Source organism: Asparagus officinalis, chromosome 5 (genome assembly GCF_001876935.1).
Source record: "Asparagus officinalis chromosome 5, Aspof.V1, whole genome shotgun sequence".
Lineage (NCBI taxonomy): Eukaryota > Viridiplantae > Streptophyta > Magnoliopsida > Asparagales > Asparagaceae > Asparagus > Asparagus officinalis.
The window spans coordinates 90,572,127-90,595,081 of record NC_033798.1 but is presented as its reverse complement, the minus strand read 5'-3'; the positions used below and the strand labels follow the sequence as shown (position 1 = coordinate 90,595,081).

Here is a 22,955-nt window from a genome sequence, read left to right as displayed (position 1 = left end):
CTTTCCTCTACTCTTCCTCCGCTTCTCTTAACTGCAAAGTTACCCGAGTCCTCTCTCTCTCTCTCTCGCCCTCTCTCGAAATCGATCGCCTCTTTCCCCAATTTTGCCCTAAATTTCTCTAAAATCTAATCTAATCCCGTTGAATTCTAAGAAGAGAAAAATATCATGGGGAGCGAGTCAGAGCCAGCGAAACTCTTGCTTCCGTTTCTTCAGCGAGCGGACGAGCTCCAGAAGCACGAGCCTCTCGTCGCATACTACTGTAAGTTTTCGAATACCCTCCAAAACCATAACCCTAACCCTTGATTTTTCCCAATTATTGGCTATTTGTTCAGCAATTGGTTTGAACGATTTATATCTCTTGAAGGTCGATTGTATGCGATGGAGAAAGGGCTTAAGATCCCACAGAAGGAGCGAACAAAGACCACTAATTCCATTCTGATCTCGCTCATGAATCAGCTCGAAAAGGTCGGTCTTTTGGTTCTTTTCCGCCTTATTCTACTTTTTTTTCGATTTTATTGGATATAGATTTCGATTATTTTAAGGTGACAAAAGGTTTTACGTTTAGTGATGAGATTAGGCGTGGATTTGTTCAATTTCATGTTGTGAGAAATACGTAGAAAAGGATATTTTCACTTTTGAGTAAAAGAGAGATCATAAAAAGTTATGCCCGTGTAGAAATTTTATAGCAGTGTTAAATTCTCCCTTTCTTAGGCCCATTTTTAAGATAAACTAGTTATATTTGCGGAAGAGGCCCTTAGTACTTTTAGTAGCCTTGAGGGTTTTCAGTAAGAAATAAGGGATTTCGAGAGGCTGCTGTTGTGATTGGAAAAGAGAGAGCATGAAATTTCGATCGTTGATGTTATGGTGTTACATAATTCTCATGATATGTAGAAAAGTTTTTTTTTTAAAACTGAAGTTCTACAATGCTAAACTTGAGACAGTTCTGGTGTAGAAAGTAAGTAAAACATAGAAGAGGATAAATCCTGTGAATCTACCCTCCTTCCTGGAGGGCTTGTCTGGAGTTCAAACGGAGGAAACGTTATCCTTGTGATAATTAACCCTTCTCCAAGTGGTAGCCTTGTTGATCTATGAACTATGGCGTTCAACCATTGTTTTATTGTTCTTCCTCATACAACAAGGTGATAATCATCAAAGAGTTGGTTCCAAATTGTAATCTACTAAATGAGAGATCTGAGTGACGTAGCAGGTCCAATCTCTTCTTCGGTTACAAAATTTAACTCTGAAAAGAAATTGTCAGTGGAAAAGGCTTACGTTCCCTTTAGTAACTGCTTTGAGAGGTTGTGATATGTTCATGTTATATTTATTTAATATTGCCGATAAATTACCCTGTCTATTAAGTTTATTCGATTTATTACCTCCTGCAAATGAATGTGTGGAGATTGCCTAGTGTTTTATATGGCAAATGATCATTTCATACATTGGTATTAGGCCACATCTCTTTCTAACTTTCTGCTGGCTCCTGCTGCAAATCAATGTATGTGGAAACTGCTATGAGTGTTTTCTTTGGAAAGTTTATTTTTTGCTAGTTGCTACACTGCTGTCAGCTTATATGTGTATGCTTGAGTTGAACTTTCTGTCTCAATTCACCGATGACTTGGTAAAGTAACAACTTCAATCATTTTCATGCTAGCCATTTTATTTTCTTGATATTTTCCAAAGTGCCCTGTCCTTCTAATTGTTGTGGCCCATATGTACTGGTAATTGCTGATAGTCAGGAGATAATCTAATTTAAAATAAAAAGTGTGCATAATGGGAATCTTGTTTGCATATTTATATTACAGGATAAGAAATCGTTAAAGTTAGGCCCAGAAGATTACCTGTACGTGGAAGGCTTTGCCTCAAACGTGTTTGCAAAGGCTGATAAGCAAGACCGGGCTGGACGAGCTGACCTGTAATCCACTATCACCTCATTTTATCATTTATAGAATTTTAAAACTGTTTTTTGGTTGTGTATTGATCTCACAAATATTGTCTGAAATTGATGGAACTGGATGTTGCAGGAATACGGCAAAAACATTCTATGCTGCAAGCATCTTCTTTGAGATTTTGAACCAGTTTGGTGAACTTCAGCCTGATGTGAGTTGATTTCCATATTATTAGCTTCAATGTTTATGTTGTTTTCAGCTCTTTCCATGATCTGTAAGCTTTGCTAACACAGTCTGGATGATGTACGTCTTTATCAAATTTCCACCTGGCTTTAATTGGAATCTGATTTGATGAGACCATGATTAAATCTTATGCCATTTGCAGATTGAGCAGAAGCTAAAGTATGCTGTCTGGAAAGCAGCAGATATAAGAAAAGCTATGAAGGAAGGACGGAAGCCAGAGCCTGGACCTCCAGGTGGTGATAAAGATTTATCACTGCCCTCGAGTTCTCCAACTAGCGCATATGTAAGCTTATGTTTGTATTTCTTATATCCCGGGCTCAAAATGGAAGATAACTTGCTACATTCTTATTTCTTGAGTTTATAACCTGCTTTACCATGCATAAAGGCTACTGGAATTTCTTGGGCGATTCTCTTCTTTTTTGTTTATTTTATATATTTCTGGTTTCGTGATAGAAGTTGTAGAGGCCACTGGATCTGATATGGCGTCATCTCATGGAAGAAAAAGATGATTTTAGCCTTCTCCTGCACCTATGTGGATCACTGTTAGCGGAACTTTACAGAAATTAAAAAGCCATCTTAATACTGTTAGTCATTGGAAAAATATATTATAATTGTTCGATAGTAAGAATCAGGGGTGGTTGGTTTGGTCGGTTTTTTCAAATTTTAACTAAACTGTACTGAACCGAACCATTGTATATTTGAAACTGAACGAATCAACCAAAATTAGTTCGGTTGGTTCAGTTTGGTCTATTTGGTTTAGAATTTGGCTTGCTTAATTAAGAAAAAAGGCCTATTGTTACCCTAATGAAGATGCATATCAATACACTGGTGAAAGAAAAATATGGATTAATGGATTGATAAAAGAATTGATGTAAACTAATTCAAATAATTAACAATTTAAGGAAAATAGAGGAAGAAATTTGTTAACTAATAAGAAGAAAGAAAAAGTGTTTTAGATAACTGAGAGCAGTCAGTTCGGTTTGTTCGAGTTGAAATTTTCTTACTTTAACTGAAGTACTGTTTGAACCTTATTTTAAGACCAAACGGAATCGCCAAATTTTGGTTGGTTCGGTCGGTTTAATTGATTCAGAACTGATTAATGCGCACCCCCAAAACAATTTGTCAATTTTGCAGTGTGCATCTACTAAAAGTGTGAGGTTGACCCCTTCATGATATCCAACTCATAAAGTTTGTTAGCTAAAAACTAGGAGTCCCTGCTATTTTATGTTAAGTTATTAATTATCTTGAATTTACTTGTAGTGTTTCCATCTCATACATGCTTTATCCTATAAACTAAGCTGTGCTATGATATGGATGTAAATATTTCAACAGGTTAGAGTATTAAGCAGAGATGGCTTTGTGCTTTGAAGGATAAAGTACAGACATTAGGAGATTTCAAAATAACTAGATAGTAGATGCTACTCAAAATTAAAGAAACATAAGAAAAATTTATAGAAAATGAAAAGGGTACAAGACAACTCTAAGCAGTTGTCATGAATAAAAGGCATGGAGTGAATACTCATTTTAGAATATAAAGAATGAGACAGGAAAACCTCAATGGGTAAAAGAATGCATGAAAGAAAAATCTAGGCAGGCTTGTTAGTGCATCCTAGTTCCTGATTTCTTACTGTATTATGAGAATATTAATAAAAAAATCAGCTGTTTATTTTCTACCGTAAAGAAATTTCTCATCAATTCTCTTTTCTATTTAGGATATCGGATCAAATGAGAGCTTTTCTACTTCCAAGCCGGTCGCTGGTTCACCATCTCAGCATGTAGAAAAGGTGAATTTGCGCCTGCCTTCAGGGACTTGTATTTATTGACCTTACATTGAAATAATTTTTGTTCTTCTTGTACACTAATCGATCTCCCATCTTTTCTTCAGGATTTTGGCAGAAGCGAAAGCTTCCAAAACAACTACACAGGTGCTGATCTACCATCACAGCCTTTAGACAGGGTCAATTCCTACAATGCTTCACATCCACCTGCCTCGCCTTCTACTTACCCAACCAATGATTATCCTCCCGGAGGTTATCACCAACCTTCCCCGTCTAACAGTTACCAACCTCCCCCATCTGGTACTCCAGATATCTCCAGCTATCCTCAACACTACCACTCTCAATCCTATCCAAATGATCAGCAGCCAATCTCTCAAAATTACCATCCAGAAAATCCCAGCCCTCCATATTCTTGCCCTAATTTCCAAACCTACCCGAGTTTCCATGATACCTCATTTCCTGCTGCTCCAACTCACCAGCCTTCGTACTATCATGATGCTGATGCTTCCTTCTCTCGTCAGTCATCTGCTCCTTCTGTACCAAACTATCCATCACAAGCGATGAAGTATGATTCTGGTGCTGGGAATGGTAATCATGTTGCTCCTCAAGCTCCACCTCCTGCTGCTCCAACTTATACATATGACAGCAATTATCAGCCGCCTGTAGAGAAAATATATGAGGCTCATAAGGCAGCTAGGTTTGCAGTTGGGGCCCTGGCATTTGATGATGTTCCTGTCGCAGTGGAATTTCTAAGGAAATCACTTGAACTTCTGACCAATCCTTCAGCTCAAACCCCCTGAGAAGTGTTGGCTTGCTGTTTTGTCTGAAACTCGGTGGTCATGTACATGCTTATGGTTGTGTTCGTGAGAGTTAATACGTGTTACTTTACTTGCGAAAGAACGTACTGCATTACATTTTTTCTGGTTGTATCTGCCTATCCTTGAAATTGAATAAGGTGATCTTTGATGTCGTTACTTTATATGTTATCACGAGTTTTATGTCCGAGTGATTCTAAAAAATGTTCCTGTTGCTGTGGAGTTTTAAGACGGACTGCAGAATTTATTCATTTCGCACATCTGTTCTCCGATTGTTAGTTAAGGGAAAGATCATGCTTGCATTTCATTTATCTATCACATTCGAACTGGGTTATAGCATTAGCTCATGTCTCGTCGTTTTCTCTCTATTATTTCCTCCACGTTTCCTTTTTAAGTTGCACTTTGGTTGGGTTGATGGAAAACGACACGGATGGGGGTGATGCACAGTGAAAGGTGAAGAAACACAGTCTAATTTTGCTTCACCAACGAGTGCCTTTTTTAGTAGAACCAGCAAGTCTGCCTATTTGCTTGCGTTATTTAAAGCAACTTGCGTTCTAAATAATTGAACTTGTTTGCATAATTGCATGTAACACATGACCTCCTCTTTCTAACTTTCTACTAGAAAGTGAAAGGAAAAGGAATTGCTTATTTGGAGGCCGTATATTCATCTAACTCGACGTGATCCCATAAAGAATCCTTCCTCTCACTGATAAAGACACACAAAGCATCCCCCTTGTTATACACACCCTCAAATGTTTCACTACTCATCGAAGCCCACATCCTTTGCTTTGCTCTCCATTCCTTGTCCCATTGCGTAACAACTAAAGCATTACCTTGTCCAATTTACAGACGAGCCTCCTTATTTCTCATAGACCCAGTCGCCACTGTCTCTTTATAACACAGAAACCTTTGAAAACATATCAACTCACCCCCTTGGAAACAATCACAATCCTCAATGGGAGCAAACCTCTGCACGTTGCGACAGTCTTGCTTCGCAAAGTTGCCAGATGAGGATTCGGATGGAGATGTACCGGCCTGGGGGTCGACAGTCGAGCTCTTGGAGAGAAACAAGAAGATGGGCATAGAAAAGGATGAGAAGACTCCGGCACTGGAGCAGTGGATGTTTTCTTCTCCTTCTGTACCTGAAGGTGGGGTCGATGGGAGCAGAGTTCAGCAGCTATGCTGGCATTCTGCAAAGGTTTCTCCGGTGAGTTATTCGACGCCGAGGAGGAGTCAGAGTGGGAAGAGGGTGAGCTTTAGGTTGCCGGAGGATGCCGACATACATGTTTACGATTGTGATGATGAGAAGGACGTAGAGTTGATGTCCTAGTGTTGAGTGGCTATGGCTTGTGCTTTTCTTGTCCTCTATGAGAAATGAAGCTCTGTATAAAAGACTTTTGAAGTGAATAAGCTCTTCAAAGATCTCCCGTGTGGATTTTAGATCACTATATTTTGTCATGTTACTGTCAGTTTCCATAACGAAGTCACTATATCTTGTCATGTTACTGTCAGATTCCATAACGAAATCACTATATTTTAACTGAATAATCAAAGAACACAGAATAATCAATGGTTTAACTGAATAATCAAAGAAAACAGAGAAAACTTTTCTCTCCTGTCTCAAGACCATATTCCCATTGACCAATATAGATCATGCAGATTATACACAAAAAATTATATTACTTAAATTTGTAACTTTGAAATTTGTTGAAAATACAGGACCATATGCATGCAGCAAATGCAGAGGAATAGGAGACAGTCCAGCTGACAGCTTCTTCAACTTTATTTTTAATTCATCCGGAGACCAACCAATACCCCAAAAACAAAAATAGATGAGGAACATGACTACGTGAAAACCGAACAAATATGACATGTATCAATATGATTTAGTAAAAAAAATGATTTGGGAAAATAAGATTTAGTACATGACAATTATGAAAAAAAAGCTACAAAAACCCAAAAATGAAAAGAGATTGAATCAGGAAAAAAATATCCAGAGAAAGTAAAATCTCTAAAGGCAAGTACAATATATCCGACCACCAAAATCCAAAAACCTATAGTCAAATCACAAAAATCAACGTTAAGTTTACCATCACATGATCAAATATTTCAGTAGTGCCAATAGTGTAGATATCCCGCCTTAATTGCAGTTAAGCCAAACATACCATATCCATATTCAGCTTTCTCACCTACATCAATTCCCGTATCAGATATAAAAATAAAATATTCAAATCCGTCCATTACCCTCTGAAAAAACCAAGAGGGGCAGAAACGGTCCAATTTCAGCTTTTGATTGACAACTGGATTTTGTAAATGAATTTGTATACAGCATTTACCAAAAGCTGATAAGCATGAATACAATCACCCTGGACGCCAGTTGGATGGATGCTGCTGTAATTCTAGAAACGATTCAAAAGCCCGGCACCCATGTCATCCGAATAATTATGCTAAAACTTGAGCAAATTAAAACTAGGTCTAAATATGACCCATTCCACTTTTGCTCCATTCAAATACAATCCTAAACTGGAAATATCATATCATGACAGCAGCATCTTAACAAGATATTGAACAGTGACAAGCAAAAAAAATGCTCCTGAAGCATGATTAAGTATTTCAAACTGATAAAAGTTACCTACCAAAATCGGGTAAAAATTAACAACCATAACATGAAGCAAACAATTCCCATGTATGACAACTACATCAAATTTGTAAAAGCACCACCGACATTTTTTGCTAAATTCACTGGTCACCAGGGAGGGTCTTGATGATGTCTGAATCGCCTGCAAATTCATAAGATAAAGAAGACAACAATGTGAGGACATATGACAGCAAGTGAAGAAAGAACTGGAAAATATGTATCAAGATGAATAAGAACTCACCAGGATCGATAATGCTGAGGCAGCACACTCGGTAATATTTGCCGCAGGCCGTTCCAAGATCAACATTATCTGTTTCAAAACATAAGGAAATGTTTAAAGGAATTCAAAACACAACAGCTCCCAAAGATAAGCAGACCACATCTAAGTGATGTATTAAAGCTAACAATTTGACATTTTGACTTAAATGAACAGATGTCGTACACCAAAAGGTTAGTGAAAAATAGATAAAATCTTTATGAAAATGAACATTATTGGCAAGACTGATCTGTAAATAGATCCACAAAAAGATGCTATATATGATCAAAACAAGTGAAATCCACCTTAACAGAGATAAAAGGAAAAGAATCTACTATTTAGCATAAACAAGTTTCTCTCCAACCATATGGAAAAGAACATATAAAATAATGAAATTTTTGCTTGGTAGCTACTTTAATATGTATACCCAAAAGGATGCATTAACATGAAAAAAGGTGTAGGACACAAGCCACACAACTGCCCTAAAAAAGGCAGCAGGAAAATGTTAATAAAATTTCATACCTAATAGAAAACATAACGCAGAACAACAATGATATCACTGATGCCAATTTGTCTAGGTAAGTGAAGATCAGTTGAATATGCTCTATGGCAAGTTGATTGTATAGGGCAACAGCCAATATCACAATAAAAATAATATGCAGCCTAACTAGTTATGTCCAATAAGGCTAGCTAAACATCAGCTTGTTTAAATACTTGTGACTCCTAAATGGTCTGATAGACAACGTAGTTTCAAATTGATTCAAATTTGAACAGCTATCAGATTTTAATTCTCAAGAGGTAAAATTTATCAGCTATTGCTTCTATATCATGTTAAATATATCTTATGAAAAAATATCAACAACACATTCAACATCTCTTGAAATGAAACCCAAAAAAAGAAAAAGAAAAAAAAGAGGGATGAAAGGAGTTGGTTTTTTGTGTGGAAGCGTGGTTTTGTGTGTTTTTTTTTTTTGGTTTGGGAGGGGGATCAAAAAAGGTCCCACAGGTACATCTAAGCGCCTCACCCAATGTTGAGCTGCATTTGATACATGCAACTTAAAATACATAACAAAAATTTGATATCTCACAAGTACAATTACTGGTAGAATGGCACCATACAGCATAATATTGAGCTTCAGGGGCAAAGCAACTTACTTCCATTAAAATGATGAACTCCAACCTTGGCCAACATAGCATAGTACTCAATTAAAGACTTGCGAAGAGGGGGGCAGTTGTTTGCAATGATAATCAGCTTACCTAGAGATAAAAAAACATATATACTAGAGAATGAGATATCAACAATCTTCTAGCAAGTTTAATGGACACTCAGATTACATAGAATCATGGTAGAGCATGACATCATAAGAGGAAATGAGGAAATGAGGAAACAATGAAAAAAAGAACATGCACAAAAAAATTTATATTTGAAGTTTCTATTTGCAATCAAACCATGAACTAATGGGGGCAGAAATATAATAGAAACTCAACTAATTAGAGTCTCTGGTTCTGCATTACTAAACAAACTACTCTAAAAATGTTAAGCACAAAGTTGAACCCATCAAAGGACGACATCACATTCAACTAAAGCGCAACAGTTCAAAGTGAATGAGATATAATTTTTAGATCAATAACATAATTCCAGTTTCAACAAAATGAAACCATCTAAAAAATTAAAGACTTTAATATCAAAATGTCCTCACCCTCTACAAATTGTACTAGATTAGGAACACAACCTAGAAGAATATGAGAGAGGAAACTAATATAGGGCACTGCATTCATCTCTGAGGCATATAAATAACCAAAGAGTCAAACTTCAGTCCCAAAGGCACTGCATTCATTTCTGAGGCAGATAAATAACCAAAGAGTCAAACTTCAGTCCCAAACAACATTAAAGAACCCTAATATAATTTTTAGATCAATAACATAATTCCAGTTTCAACAAAATGAAACCATCTAAAAAAATTAAAGACTTTAATATCAAAATGTCCTCACCCTCTACAAATTCTACTAGATTAGGAACACAACCTAGAAGAATATGAGAGAGGAAACTAATATAGGGCACTGCATTCATCTCTGAGGCAGATAAATAACCAAAGAGTCAAACTTCAGTCCCAAGCCACATTAAAGAACCCTAATATGAATCTAACAACAAATTGTAGACATCTTGAACCCGCATTCATCTAATCCCAAATCCTATCTAGATCTAATAAAACAATAATAGAACAAGATTCCACCTTTAGAGCTCCTGAGGGATCTGAGGACGGTCTTGAACCCTAGAGTGTACTTGCCACTCTTCATCACCAGAGCCAGCCTGTTGTTTATGCTCTCCGTCGTCTTCTTCTGCAAAACCCCATTCCGATTTCATTTCATACATCAACTCTGTTATCGCTTCAAATAATAATAATAATAAACCCTAGAAATTGCATACTAGATCAAGTGGAGATCAGATCAAGTGATTGAGAGAGAAATGGAACTGATACCGTTTTCTTCGTGGGCGCCATTGAAGCGGAGCGGAGAAACCCTTGAAGCTAAACTCGTGGCCGCGAAGGAGAAAGAAACCCTAGAGTTTGGAGGCATAATATAGCAGGACATGACCGGAGCGGATTTTACGAGATTGCCCTAGTATGGGTTCGGGTCTGGATATGGGCTCGCTTGAAAAGCCCAATCAAAGTTAAACGTTAGGTCAAGCCCAATACATTAAGGTCACCAAAATACCACATTAATTAAGTGTAAGTAAGTGTCAGTATTTATCCTTTTTTAATCTATTAAAAAAATGTATTCTTGAACCTCTGTGTTGTAAAACTAATAAAATAGAGTAGAGAAAGTAGGCAAGAAGTAGAAAGAATTTTATTTCCTCTATTTCTCCTTACAAAGTGAGGTAGGAATACATCTATTTATATACAAACTAAGATGATGATACATGAATCATATTAATTGTGAGGTAGGAATACATCTATTTATATACAAACTAAGATGATGATACATGAATCATATTAATTACTCATAGAGAATATCAAGGGGTCAAACTAAGATGATGATACATGAATCATATTAATTACTCATAGAGAATATCAAGGGGTAATACATGTATAAATCTCTTTGGGAAACTAAATAGACATCCACATCATTTAATTATTTCATAACACTCCCCCTTGGATGTCCAACATTACGCAAAGAATATGTCTCGTTAAAACCTTACTAGGAAAAAACCCAGTGGGAAAAAATCCTAGTGAAGAAAAAAGAGCACACTATTCTTGTGTATTAGTTTCTCCCATTGATTCAAATATCATTTGAGATCTTTCAACCGACACATTCCAATATTTTTACCAATTTCTCAAAAGTTACAGTCGACAATGCATTGGTGAATAAATCTGCCAGATTATCACTCGATCGAATTTGTTGCACAAGGATTTCACCATTCTTTTGCAAATCATGTGTAAAGAAGAATTTTGGTGAAATGTGTTTCGTTCTATCTCCTTTAATATATCCTCCTTTTAATTGAGCTATACAAGCTGCACTGTCTTCAAACAAAATAGTTGGAGGATTTTTATTTTCAGGAGACAATCCACTATTCTTCCGGATATAGTGGATCATTGACCTTAGCCAAATACATTCTCGACTGGCTTCATGAATTGCTATTATTTCAGCATGATTTGAAGAAGTGTCAGCAATTGATTGCTTCGTAGATCGCCATGAAATAGCGGTGTCGCCACATGTAAATAAATAACCAGTTTGAGACCTTGCTTTATGCGGATCAGATAAATACCCAGCATCAACATATCCAAACAATTCAGATCGAGAATTATAAGAATAAAATAAGCCAAGATCAATTGTTCCTTGGAGATAGCGAAAAATATGCTTTATACCATCCCAATGTCGTTTTGTAGGAGATGAACTAAATCTTGCTAATAAATTCACAGAAAATGATATATATGGTCTTGTACAATTAGCAAGATACATTAGTGCACCTATTGCACTGAGATACGGTACTTCAGGATCAAAAATCTCTTCATCTTTCTCTTTTGGTCTAAAAGGTGTTAGTTTTTATGTTTTGATGATGTTTTACAACCACCATTATCGGTACTAATTGCTTATTGAGTGATAATGTAGTTAATATACATATCAAGCATGTTAGTACCACAAATGGAGGATTGGATGGAATATGCGCTACAACGATGATATCTAAAGGAGGAGGAGGCATAGTGATGAAGCAACGTTCATTCAAGAACACCAAATGCAATAAGAAGCTTCATCCAACTCAAGCTATATCAAGACTCAAAGAATTGTATTCTACGTGAGGATATTAGCTAGTTTTTATTTTTCTCTCTAGTGCTAAAATGTAGGTAAATAGTTTAGATTTTATCTGAAGCTATTGGGATATCACACACATTTTCATACATATAGTTTTGAGCGTTTTTCATAAAATACTATTTTTTTCACAAGTATGAGGACCTATTTGCAAAATTCCTTTTCCAAACAATTTGTTTTTAATATTAAAAATATTTTACAAAGTTTTATAATTTTCAGAAGTTAAAAGAATATTTTACAAATATTTTAAGTGAGTCAAAAACCTGTTTTTTGAGTGTATCAGTTTGCGATCGACCACCACGGTCGACCGCGCCTGAGTTCATTCGTCAGTGGGCAGCAGAGACTTTCACGGTCGACCGTGAGCTCGAAAATTTTCTCGGTCGACCGCCACGGTCGACCGCAGAAGTCTCTGGACTTTTCTGCGTTTCTGGGCTGTCTCGCGGTCGACCGCGAAAAAGTCACGGTCGACCGCCGCTTAATTTAAATGGTCATCTGGTACAGATTTTTAGCGCCGATTTCACACGATCTCAGCGCAGTTTTGTTTTCAGGTTTTGGGGGATTGGGTATGGGTTCAAACAGCTGTGGTTTTCTATTTAAACCTATACTCTTCTTCTTCGTCATTGTCCCAGCTCTTTCAAAATATTTCAGAGAACGCTTTTACAGAGCTTAATTTTCAAACCTGTTTCTTTTTGAGTTTTTGTGTTTCACATCCCAGCTTCAGTGTGATCTTCTCTTTGCCATAGAGACATTGTAAAGAGAGGGTTTTTACATGTTTCACATCCCAGCTTCAGTGTGATCTTCTCTTTGCCATAGAGACATTGTAAAGAGAGGGTTTTTACACCAATTTCTACTATTTTGAGAGCTTGATATTGTAGAGATCAATTGTGTGGGAGTGTGATCTAGTGAGATCAACTGTGTAGTGCGAGATCGTGAGGGGATCGCTGTGTAGAAGAAGTTCCGGTTTCCAAACCGGGTTGTGTAGTGGATTTCTCCTCGAGAGTGGGGAGCGGGGACGTAGGTCAGCGGATCGAACCTCGTTAATACATCGCGCGACACAGGATAACGATTCCTAACTCTATCTCCTCTATATTGATTGCTTCTGGATATTGTGTTTTGCTTGTCTTATTTTTTATTACACAATTATAGCATTGTGACCCTAATCAGCCCCCCTCTAGGGTCCAACAGAAGGATCCTTAGCAGGATTAAGTGACTTGACGACCATTGGGGTACTTAATGGATGTGCTTTATCCATGTAGAATTGTTGTAATACCTTCTGGATATAAGCAGTTTGGTGAACAAAAATCCCATTTTCTAAATGCTCAATTTGTAAACCAAGGCAAAATTTGGTTTTCCCAAAATCTTTGATCTCAAATTCTTTCTTTAAATATTCAATCGCCTTTTGGAGCTCTTCACGAGTTCTAATCAGAGTAAGGTCATCAACATATACAACAATGATCACAAAATTTGACCCATTCCTTTTTATGAAAACACATTGACATATAGGGTCATTTGTATAACCTTCTTTGACTAAACATTCACTAAGGCGGTTATACCACATTCGTCCAGATTGCTTGAGTCCATACAAAGATTTTTGCTACTTAATGGAGTACATTTCTCTAGGATTTGATTTACATGCTTCAGGCATGCTAAATCCTTCAAGGATTTACTTAATGGAGTACATTTCTCTAGGATTTGATTTACATGCTTCAGGCATGCTAAATCCTTCAAGGATTTTTATATAGATATCATTATCTAATGTTCCATATAAATAAGCAGTGACTACGTCCATCAGACGCATATCAAGTTTTTCATGTACTGCTAAACTCACAAGATATCTAAATATAATTCCATCCATTACTGGAGAATATGTCTCATCATAATCAAATCCCAGTCTTTGTGAAAATCCTTGGGCTACAAGTCTTGCTTTATATCTCATAATTTTATTTTTCGCATTTCTTTTACTCACAAATACCCATTTATATCCTACTGGCTCTACACCTTTAGATGTTTGGACTACAGATCCAAAAACTTTTCGTTTAGCCAGTGAATCTAATTCAGATTGGACCGCATCTTTCCATTTTGACTAATCATTTCTTCGCCGACATTCATCAACCGATCTGGGTCATGATCCTCGTCTTCTTCCATAATATCAAGTGCTACATTATATGCAAATGCATTATCGACAATTACTTCTCTTCGGTTCTAACTCTTTCTCGTAATGACAAAATTTATTAAATTTTCTATAGTTTCATTCTCTTCAGGAGTTGGCTCTTCAGGAGCGACCTCTTCAGGAGGTTGAATTTTTTCATTAGCAATATTTTGATCATTCAATCCTCTTTTCTTTCGGGGATTCTTACCTTTAGAACCAAGAGGTCTACCACGCTTGAGGCGTGCTTTAGATTCGTTAGCACTTTTAATTTGTCCTTCTGGGATATCAATTTTAATCAGAGTATTTTCTGCTGGAATATGGGATTTAGTAATTCTTCTAGAATCACTAAAAGCATCCAGTAATTGGTTTGCAATTTTCTATAAATGTATAATCCTTTGAACTTCCAGTTCACATTCTTTTGTACGAGGATCAAGAAAGTCTAATGATATTTTCTAAGTAATTTTCTTTTTTGGTTGATCTTTACCTCCCCCTAATGTCAGGAAATGTGATTCATCAAAATGATAATCTGCAAATCTTGCAGTAAATAAGTCACATGTTAATGGTTCAACATATTTAATTATAGAAGGTGATTCATACCTGTTCGCGTGGAAAACCGTAGCTTTCTTCATTAATGAGATAATTGTCATCTTGAGTTACAACTTTTTGAGTTACAAAAGATCCGGTCTTTTATAGATCCGGTTACAACTAAATCAAAGAAAATAAAGAAAAATTACAACTCTCCTCTGTGAACAAATCACGAGCTCCTGTTTTGCGGTCGCTCGCTTTGGTGGGTTCTTTGCCTGCGCCGGGGTTAATCCGTGGACCACCGCGCGATCTAGATCCGGTCGGATCTACACGAGTATGATAGCGCTGCGGTCGACCGCGAGATTGGCAGATGCCCAAATTTAGGTTTTTCTCTGCTTCGAAAATTGATCCAAACAATACATCTCTGCTTCCAAACGATATATCACATATTCTAACACATATGAATCATCATATAACAACATTTAGCATGTAGAAATCATCACTAAAAATCGTGAACATGTATACCCGTGTTTTAAACTTTATAAAACAATAAAAATCAGAAATTTAACTCTTAATAAAACATTTTCAGTTAGATCTCTTTAACCAAAAATCATTGGTGGGTATTTGAAAACTGAAATACTTAGTTTTCACATCACATATCATAATGATCTATCTAAGTACGCAAAATAGTGATTTAGGCTCAAGAAAGCTCATTAAAATCGTTAGAAAAACTCATAAAAACAAGGGTGAGAGATTGGGCGAGATGTTACTCGCCTGAGGGGGTTGATGAACACCCAAAAATGAGTGAGAAAGATTCTCCTTCAATCTGAACAGCGAAACTCCATCGAAAATCCTTCGAAACGCCCCAAAAATGTCAAAAACGAAGTTAGGGTTTGAGAGGAGAGAGAGAAGGGGGGCTGAGGCTATTATGGTTTGAAAGAGAGTTCTGAGAGCTTCAAAACGAGTATATATAAGTAGGGTAACAATCGGATTTGGTATAAATAAAACCAATCCGAAACAGAACTGAACTGGCGTCTGTACGCTGAGCGGTCGACCGCAGCGACCACGGCGGTCGACTGCTCAGAGTTCTGGGCCATGCTCAGACTGGGGTTCGGTAAAAAGGTTGTAACGTTCTCATACGATCTCGGAATAAGGTGATTTAAGATTCCTTGGAAAGCTATTGAAGAGACCTACAACTTTGGTCTTATACACTTTTCCAGATTCTAACTAAATCAGTATGCAAAATATAGAAACTCTTAACTGGTCAAAATTATCAGATTATCACTATTTGCCTTTGTGCATATTTTGTGTATTTACACTCATATATTCACAAATATACATTGAATTGATCTCAAATCAATTCCTATCATACTCAAACATCAAAATACATTATTTTTACCATGTAACATATTTATAATTATTTATCACACTATATTCAAATTTTTCGGGGTTTTACATAATCATATTCCAAGATACAAATCCAACTATTCCGATAGCATGCACATAAATTTAAAATCTCCAAAAAATAATCAAATACAACGTAGAAATCTGAACAGGCTCCCAAAGATCAAATACCCTCCTCCAATTTCTCACAAAATTGATCTAAATTAATCTAAAAATCCAAAAATTTTAAAAAAAGGGATTTTTACCTTGATTTTGGAAGCAATAGCGTCGAAAAGATCAGATCTGAATGGCGTCGGCACAAGATCAGACCCCCATCCCCTAATTACTTCGAATACAGGGGCAAAGATAGCGGCGGGAGTTTCTGGTGGGAGCAGAGCAAAGGGGGTAACAATAGCTCAACAAAGAAATCAACGACGAAACCAAAATCCGACGTGGCGCTGGTTTTCGTCGATTTCACTCCGATGGGGAGGGAAAATGGGGGAGATGAAAAAAATCGATGTGGCGGCGATTTCCTCCCTCGTTTCTCTATTTAGCCCTAGCGAAACAAAGCAGGGAAATGAAATCTTCGGAAACGCAAGAACCAACGTGGAGGGCTAAAGAACCGACGTGGAGGGGTTTTCCCACTTTTCCACCTCTAATAATAGCGAACCAAACAGCCCCTTAATAGAGATAAGATATTTAGAGATTTTCTAAGATTTGATGGATTTAGTTTCTTTGCAGTGTCTCCACTTCGTGAGATATTTCCGCAGTAGAGGTATAGGGACAATACATTTGTGAAGTTGGTTTTCTTATTTTTTTTAAAGCTAACTGGGGTCTTTTAAGAAAATTGACTAAGAAGTAGATGTGCCTATGAACAAATCTTACTATAAGAAATATGATTGTGGGCCTTTGCATGAAAATAGATTAGTACGTTTATTAGGCTTATATAGGCTTCGGTATTACAGTTTTGATAATTTAGATTATTTAGTTTACTTAATATAATATTTATTTTTCTAAAAATATCTATATTTTTCCTAAAATCATACTCCTTATAAAAGTGCGAGTTTGAGAAAAGTTTTCTATGGTCAATTTTACCCTTAATCCTTATGGATATTATATTTTAAATTTATCCTAATATATTGAAATAATTTAAAGGTAATTTAACCATAATATTATATTAAAAGAGATCAAATAGAGGAACTAATTTTCTATCCTATTAAAAGATGACATATATCTAACTAATTCTATCTTCATAAAAATTCTCATTAGATTAAATCATTCATATCCATTACCAAAAATTCCTATTCATAAAAAAATAGAAAATTTTGATAATCAAATTTTTGTTAATTCTAAAAAAACTCTGACTATCCACAATTATAAAAATCTAAAAACTATTGATATTTACATTTTAATTTTATCCTAATATATTAAAATAATTTAAAGGTAAAATCTTTAACCATAATTTGATATTAAAAGAGATCAAATAGAGGAACTAATTTTCTATCATATTAAAAGATGGCATATGTCCAACTAATTCTATCTTCCTATAAATTCTCATTAGATTAAAACTATTCATATCCATTACCAAAAATTCCTATTTATAAAAAAGTTGAAAATTTTGATAATCAAATATTTGTTAATTCTAAACAAGCTCTAACTATCCACAATTATAAAAATCTAAAAAATTAACATTGTCCCTCCTTAATTATTTTAAAAAATAATTTTTAATAAACATCTCAGAACTTTAAATTGAGCATTAAACTCTCAAAATATTCGTAGTTCCCATTAAATCCTTAGTAAGTTAGATAATTTTAGAAAACACCCAAAATATTTTAAATTTATGCACTTAAGTTCAAAAATGGCTTTACCCTAAAATTTTACATTGGCTAAAATTAACCCTCAATGATAGTATATACTCCTCAAATTGATATTATTTGGAAGTTAACCATAAATTTATAAACAACCCAAAAAAAGGAAAAATTATAAATAGCTACTAAAAATTCTAAAATTATAAATAATACTTAGAAAATTTGTAGAAAAACATATAGGACCCTAAAAAATTAAAATTGTAGAAAACCTTAAAAATCTTAAAATTGAAAAAAAACTCTTAAACTTCTAAAATTATGAATGACACACAAAAATTTATAAATTACACAGAACTTCTTAAAAATCCAAAAAATGCAAACCAACCACTTCAAAAATTAAATTTTATGAATAGCTCTAAAAATCCAAAAGTTCAAATAAACATAAGGAAAGTGTGAAAATTATAAAAAAATCTCATAAAAATTAAAATATTACAAATAGCATCCTAAAAATTTTAAATTATCAACCGCCCCTTAAACATCTTAAAAATAATAAATTGCCTTTAAGTTAGAAAACTTCAAAGAAACCCTGAAAAGATTACAAAAAACTAAAAAAATTATAAAAAGTATAAACAACCCTTTGGAAAATCATACAACAAACACAAACCTCTCTAAAATCTAAAAATTACATTCAACCTCTTGAAAATTCCAATAAGTACAAACAAACCTCTAAAAAGATCTAAAAATTATAAACAGTCATTATTTTAGGTTTTTTGCTAAAAATTGTTGGGGATTAAGTGAAAAAACGTAAAACTTATTGGGTTATTTGGGTGTACCTTGGTCATTTGACTACACATGAATTAATTATGTTAATTTTGAGGATTTTTATAATTGAGGGGGTTTATCTACAATAGCCTTAAACTTGAGGGGATTTCCTCATATTAAAATAGTTGAGGAGGTTTTTCTAAAATTAATCTAATATTTTTTAGATATAACATTATAAAATATCATTAAGTAGTGATTATAAGAAACCCTTTTTAACTTTGAGATTTTATTAGAAAAGCCCCTCAACTTTGAGATTTTATCAAAAAATTCCCCTAAAATTATCACTTTTAGAGTGGTTTCCCAATAAAATCTCAAACTTAAAGGGTTTTTTTTGATAACCCCTGAAATTTAGTGGATTTTATGATATTTTTAAAGTTATGCAGGATTATCTGATTATCATCCAAAGTTAATGGGGGTCATTTTGTTATATTTAGCCTTTAAAATATTTTACTTTATTCGCATAATTACCTGCACTAAATAAGAGATATATCATTTGCTTAATAATTGACTATATCAAATAGAAAAATGCAACATTTTACTATATGCAACCAACTTAGAGGAAAAGGGGTTTTTTAATTTTTTATGACTAAAAAAAGTACTTTGAAAAGTGAAAACTTGGATATTTAGGCTTTTAAAATGTTCAATATGTATGATAAGTAAAAGAAATTATGCATGTAAAATTACTCAAATAATGACTCCTAATTTCAAACTAAATTCTAATTTAATGCATTTCATTTCAAATATTTTACATTTATAATATTATACTTTATAAACACACGTGAAAAAGTGGTATAAATTAGTTTTAGCCATATTTAAGTTCTTCTGATGTTTTGATCATTTGATGTTCAATATATATCATTTTAAAATACTTAGGGTCTTCACCAATTGCGAGCCCTTGAAATGTTCAATAGGTATATTGGTTAAAAATAATTATTTGAGTAAAACTACTCAAATATGTGCAGTTTAAATTATTTGATATTTTATTATGAAATGTTTAATATATGTCATTTCAAAAGATTTTGGGTCTTCGCAACTTGCGGTTATTTTGACAGACTTGAATTAGAATAACTACATCTTATCAGAGTAACACAAGCCATTAGATACTAAGAAATAGAGATGAGTCCAGATAGAAGGTGTAACCGGGGCAATTGAGCTAAAACATTTCTAAATTGCAAGAGTAATCTAATGAAATGGAGAAGGATCTTCAAATAAATAGGAATCTCATACTCATTAAAACAATTAACATAATTTAAAGACATGATCAAATCTCCTGTTATGTGAAATAGTCAAAGTTAGCTATAAAGCAATTTTATGTCTCAAAAAAATAACAAGTTACTCTACCAAAAAAACATACATACTAGCATAAAATATATTAATTAACTATTTCATAGCTTTCTTTGAAAATTTAGAACATAAACATATAGAGTATGATAGTATTACCTTGGAAAATTTCTTATAGTTAAGATCCATGGTTATTGGTAAATGATCTTTCCTTAGGAATCTATTAGCCTCATGGGATATAACATTAAAGTGAAAATTAATTATTAAAATTATAAAGGGTATAAAATACTATGAATTCGTGCATATTATAAGATGAAAACATAGGATTGCGATGATAATGAAATTATTTGCATAAAAATTATTTTTTTATAAAAGGATTTTGACATTCGTGTACTATTATTGTAAATTGTACTTAATATGAATTGACCGTGTAATTTTGACTTTGGTTATGGTAATTTTAATACTTTTGATTAACTATATAGTATATAGACAATAAATTATTTTATATTTTTCACATGAAGTCAAAAGAAATATTTCACAACCAAGTTAAGTAAGAAAATAGAACAAAAAAAGATAATGATATTTAACCACGTGAAATGCACATGCATCTATAATACCCCAACCCTTGAGAGGGTGATGTGATTAGTATTAATAGATTTGATTGGAATACTCATACCACCAAGATGCATCTTCTTTTCGGAAACCCAACTCCTAAAAACTTCAAAGTTAAGCGTGCTTGACCTGGAGAAATTCTAGGATGGGTGACCCCCTGGGAAGTTTTCCAGGGAGCACGTGAGTGAGGACAAAACGTGCTGAAAAGACATGTGGTGGTTTGTGAGGTCAGTCCATCAGATCTAATAGCGTACCGTTACAAATGGTATCAGAGCCAAGCCAACCGGAATTGTGAGAGCTAAGTGCTATGCGGCGCAAAGTGCTACGTCGAGAGGGCGGGAGCCACCTCTTGAGGCTATAGGAGCCACCTCTAGAATCTCACATGGATGGTACGGTCTTGGATGATATGATTTGGCACAACGAGGACGTTGTGAGTTTAAGTGAGGGAGTATATAATACCCCAACCCTTGAGAGGGTGATGTGATTAGTATTAATAGATTTGATTGGAATACTCATACCACCAAGATGCATCTTCTTTTCGGAAACCCAACTCCTAGAAACTCCAAAGTTAAGCGTGCTTGACCTAGAGAAATTCTAGGATGGGTGACCCCCTGGGAAGTTTTCCAAGGAGCACGTGAGTGAGGACAAAACGTGCTGAAAAGACATGTGGTGGTTTGTGAGGCCAGTCCATCAGATCTAATAACGTACCGACTCCGGGATTCCGGGGTGGGGCGTTACAGCATCCAAGCTAGTACATCTTAAAAATGGTATTTTTAAAAAATCCCCTTCTTTATTTTAGGGGGTGTTTGGTTCAATTTCTAGAAATTATAGAAAACGTTTTCCACCTAAAATATGATTTCCTTGTATTTCTTAAAAAAATTATAGGAAAACTTTTAAGAAATAAAAAAGTACTAATTTTCTTGTTTTTTGTAATTTGCTTGTTTGGTTCAAAACAAGAAAATAGCTCATAACTTTATAGAAAATAACAAGATTTGATAGGTTTTTAATTAAATATGGTATGTGTCAGATTTCTCTGGTGATTTCCTCTCATTTTGAGAGGAAATTGCTTTTTGTAAAATTTGGTAAGTTTTGATATTTTATAGAAAATATTTCTGTAAATTTTTTGTTGAACCAAACACAATTTACAAAAATCTCTGGAAAACTTTTAATTACAAATTTGTCATTGTCAGATGTTTTGAGAAAAGTTTTCTCAAAAAGTGTGCAACCAAACAGCTCCTTATAACATGATACTTAAAAATATTTCAAATTTTATAAGTTAAAAATATATCTAGATTATACATTATAAAAATTTCGTTCATTATAAATGTTACAAATCTATTATATGAAATGAAAATAAAAATTTCATATGTTACATGTTAAAAATCTATTTACATTTAAAAATAATACTTTACATATTTATATTTTGTTTTAAACGTTGTAAATATTATTTCCATAAAATTTCAAAATCTTATGAGAGAAGGAAAATTTAGTTTGTGAATTTTTTTGTTAATATCCATAAAATCAAAATTTTCCTTCCTTAAATAATTTGTATTTATTTAAATTGCCAAAATTTGCCATATGATCAGTACAATAAAGAACGGAGGATAAGAGGTGGAAATGATATTAGGTAGCTTCTGTTATTATGGTAAGATTTTTCATATCTTCTTGAACTTCTTTCATATCTTCTTGATTGCATTTGTTATAGATTACAAAATTTAAAAAACTAAGAAGAAGAGAGAAAGATAACTAAGGTACCGTTTGGCAAAGGGTTAAGTGAGGGGTTAAGGAGACTTAACCCCTTCTTAACCTGCCAAACACAACAAATCTATATAAGGGTTAATGTGAGTTAACCCTCCATAATTTGCCAAATATAAAAAATATAGAAGGGTTAAGTTAACCCCTCTAGAGGGGTTAAAATGAGTTAACCCCTCAAAATGAGGGGTTTACTAATACTCCTATTTAGATGGAATAAGAGTTAACCTTTCTAATTATAAAGAAAATAGTCAAAATCATTGTTATTCCCAAACACTAAAACTGATCATAAGGGCTAAAATAAAACTTATTTAACGGGTTAATAATTTAGTCCTTCGGATTATCAAATGGGCTAAGTACATTAATCCTTCTCTTTAACCCCTCTTCATTAACCCTTTGCCAAACGGAGGTATGTTCTCTTATTATGGTAATATTTTCCGTATATTTTTTATCTATAAGAAACACCGATTATTCCAAACAAAACAACTATACGCAGAAATTTCTACAGGTCATTAGGAAAACTGCTATAACTTTTGCACCACATATCCAATCAATATGTCGTTTGATGCATCTTTAAGTGTACTGACAGATCTATATACCGATATATAATTTTGTAAATTTTGATTTTACTAATAGCTGCAGATAGTCAGATAAATTGCACCTTTTACCATAAAGTATAGTGCTAATAGCATCCATCAAAGC

At 34.3% G+C, this 22,955-nt stretch overlaps 2 protein-coding genes across 2 annotated transcripts; one reads left to right on the top strand and one right to left on the bottom strand.

Annotated features, from left to right (window-relative positions):
- On the top strand, positions 1 to 4,973 carry LOC109840122 (protein HOMOLOG OF MAMMALIAN LYST-INTERACTING PROTEIN 5). Its single transcript, XM_020408637.1, has 7 exons — positions 1 to 259; positions 365 to 465; positions 1,803 to 1,912; positions 2,022 to 2,097; positions 2,272 to 2,412; positions 3,842 to 3,913; positions 4,015 to 4,973. The coding sequence occupies exons 1-7, from the start codon at positions 166 to 168 to the stop codon at positions 4,705 to 4,707; spliced, it is 1,287 nt and encodes a 428-aa protein (XP_020264226.1). The 5' UTR covers positions 1 to 165; the 3' UTR covers positions 4,708 to 4,973.
- LOC109840121 (60S ribosomal protein L30) lies at positions 7,199 to 10,189 on the bottom strand. The gene is made up of 5 exons (XM_020408636.1): positions 10,097 to 10,189; positions 9,851 to 9,956; positions 8,772 to 8,873; positions 7,602 to 7,670; positions 7,199 to 7,502 (listed from the first exon to the last, which is right to left on the bottom strand). Exons 1-5 carry the CDS (start codon positions 10,115 to 10,117, stop codon positions 7,462 to 7,464), a joined length of 339 nt encoding a protein of 112 aa, XP_020264225.1. The 5' UTR covers positions 10,118 to 10,189; the 3' UTR covers positions 7,199 to 7,461.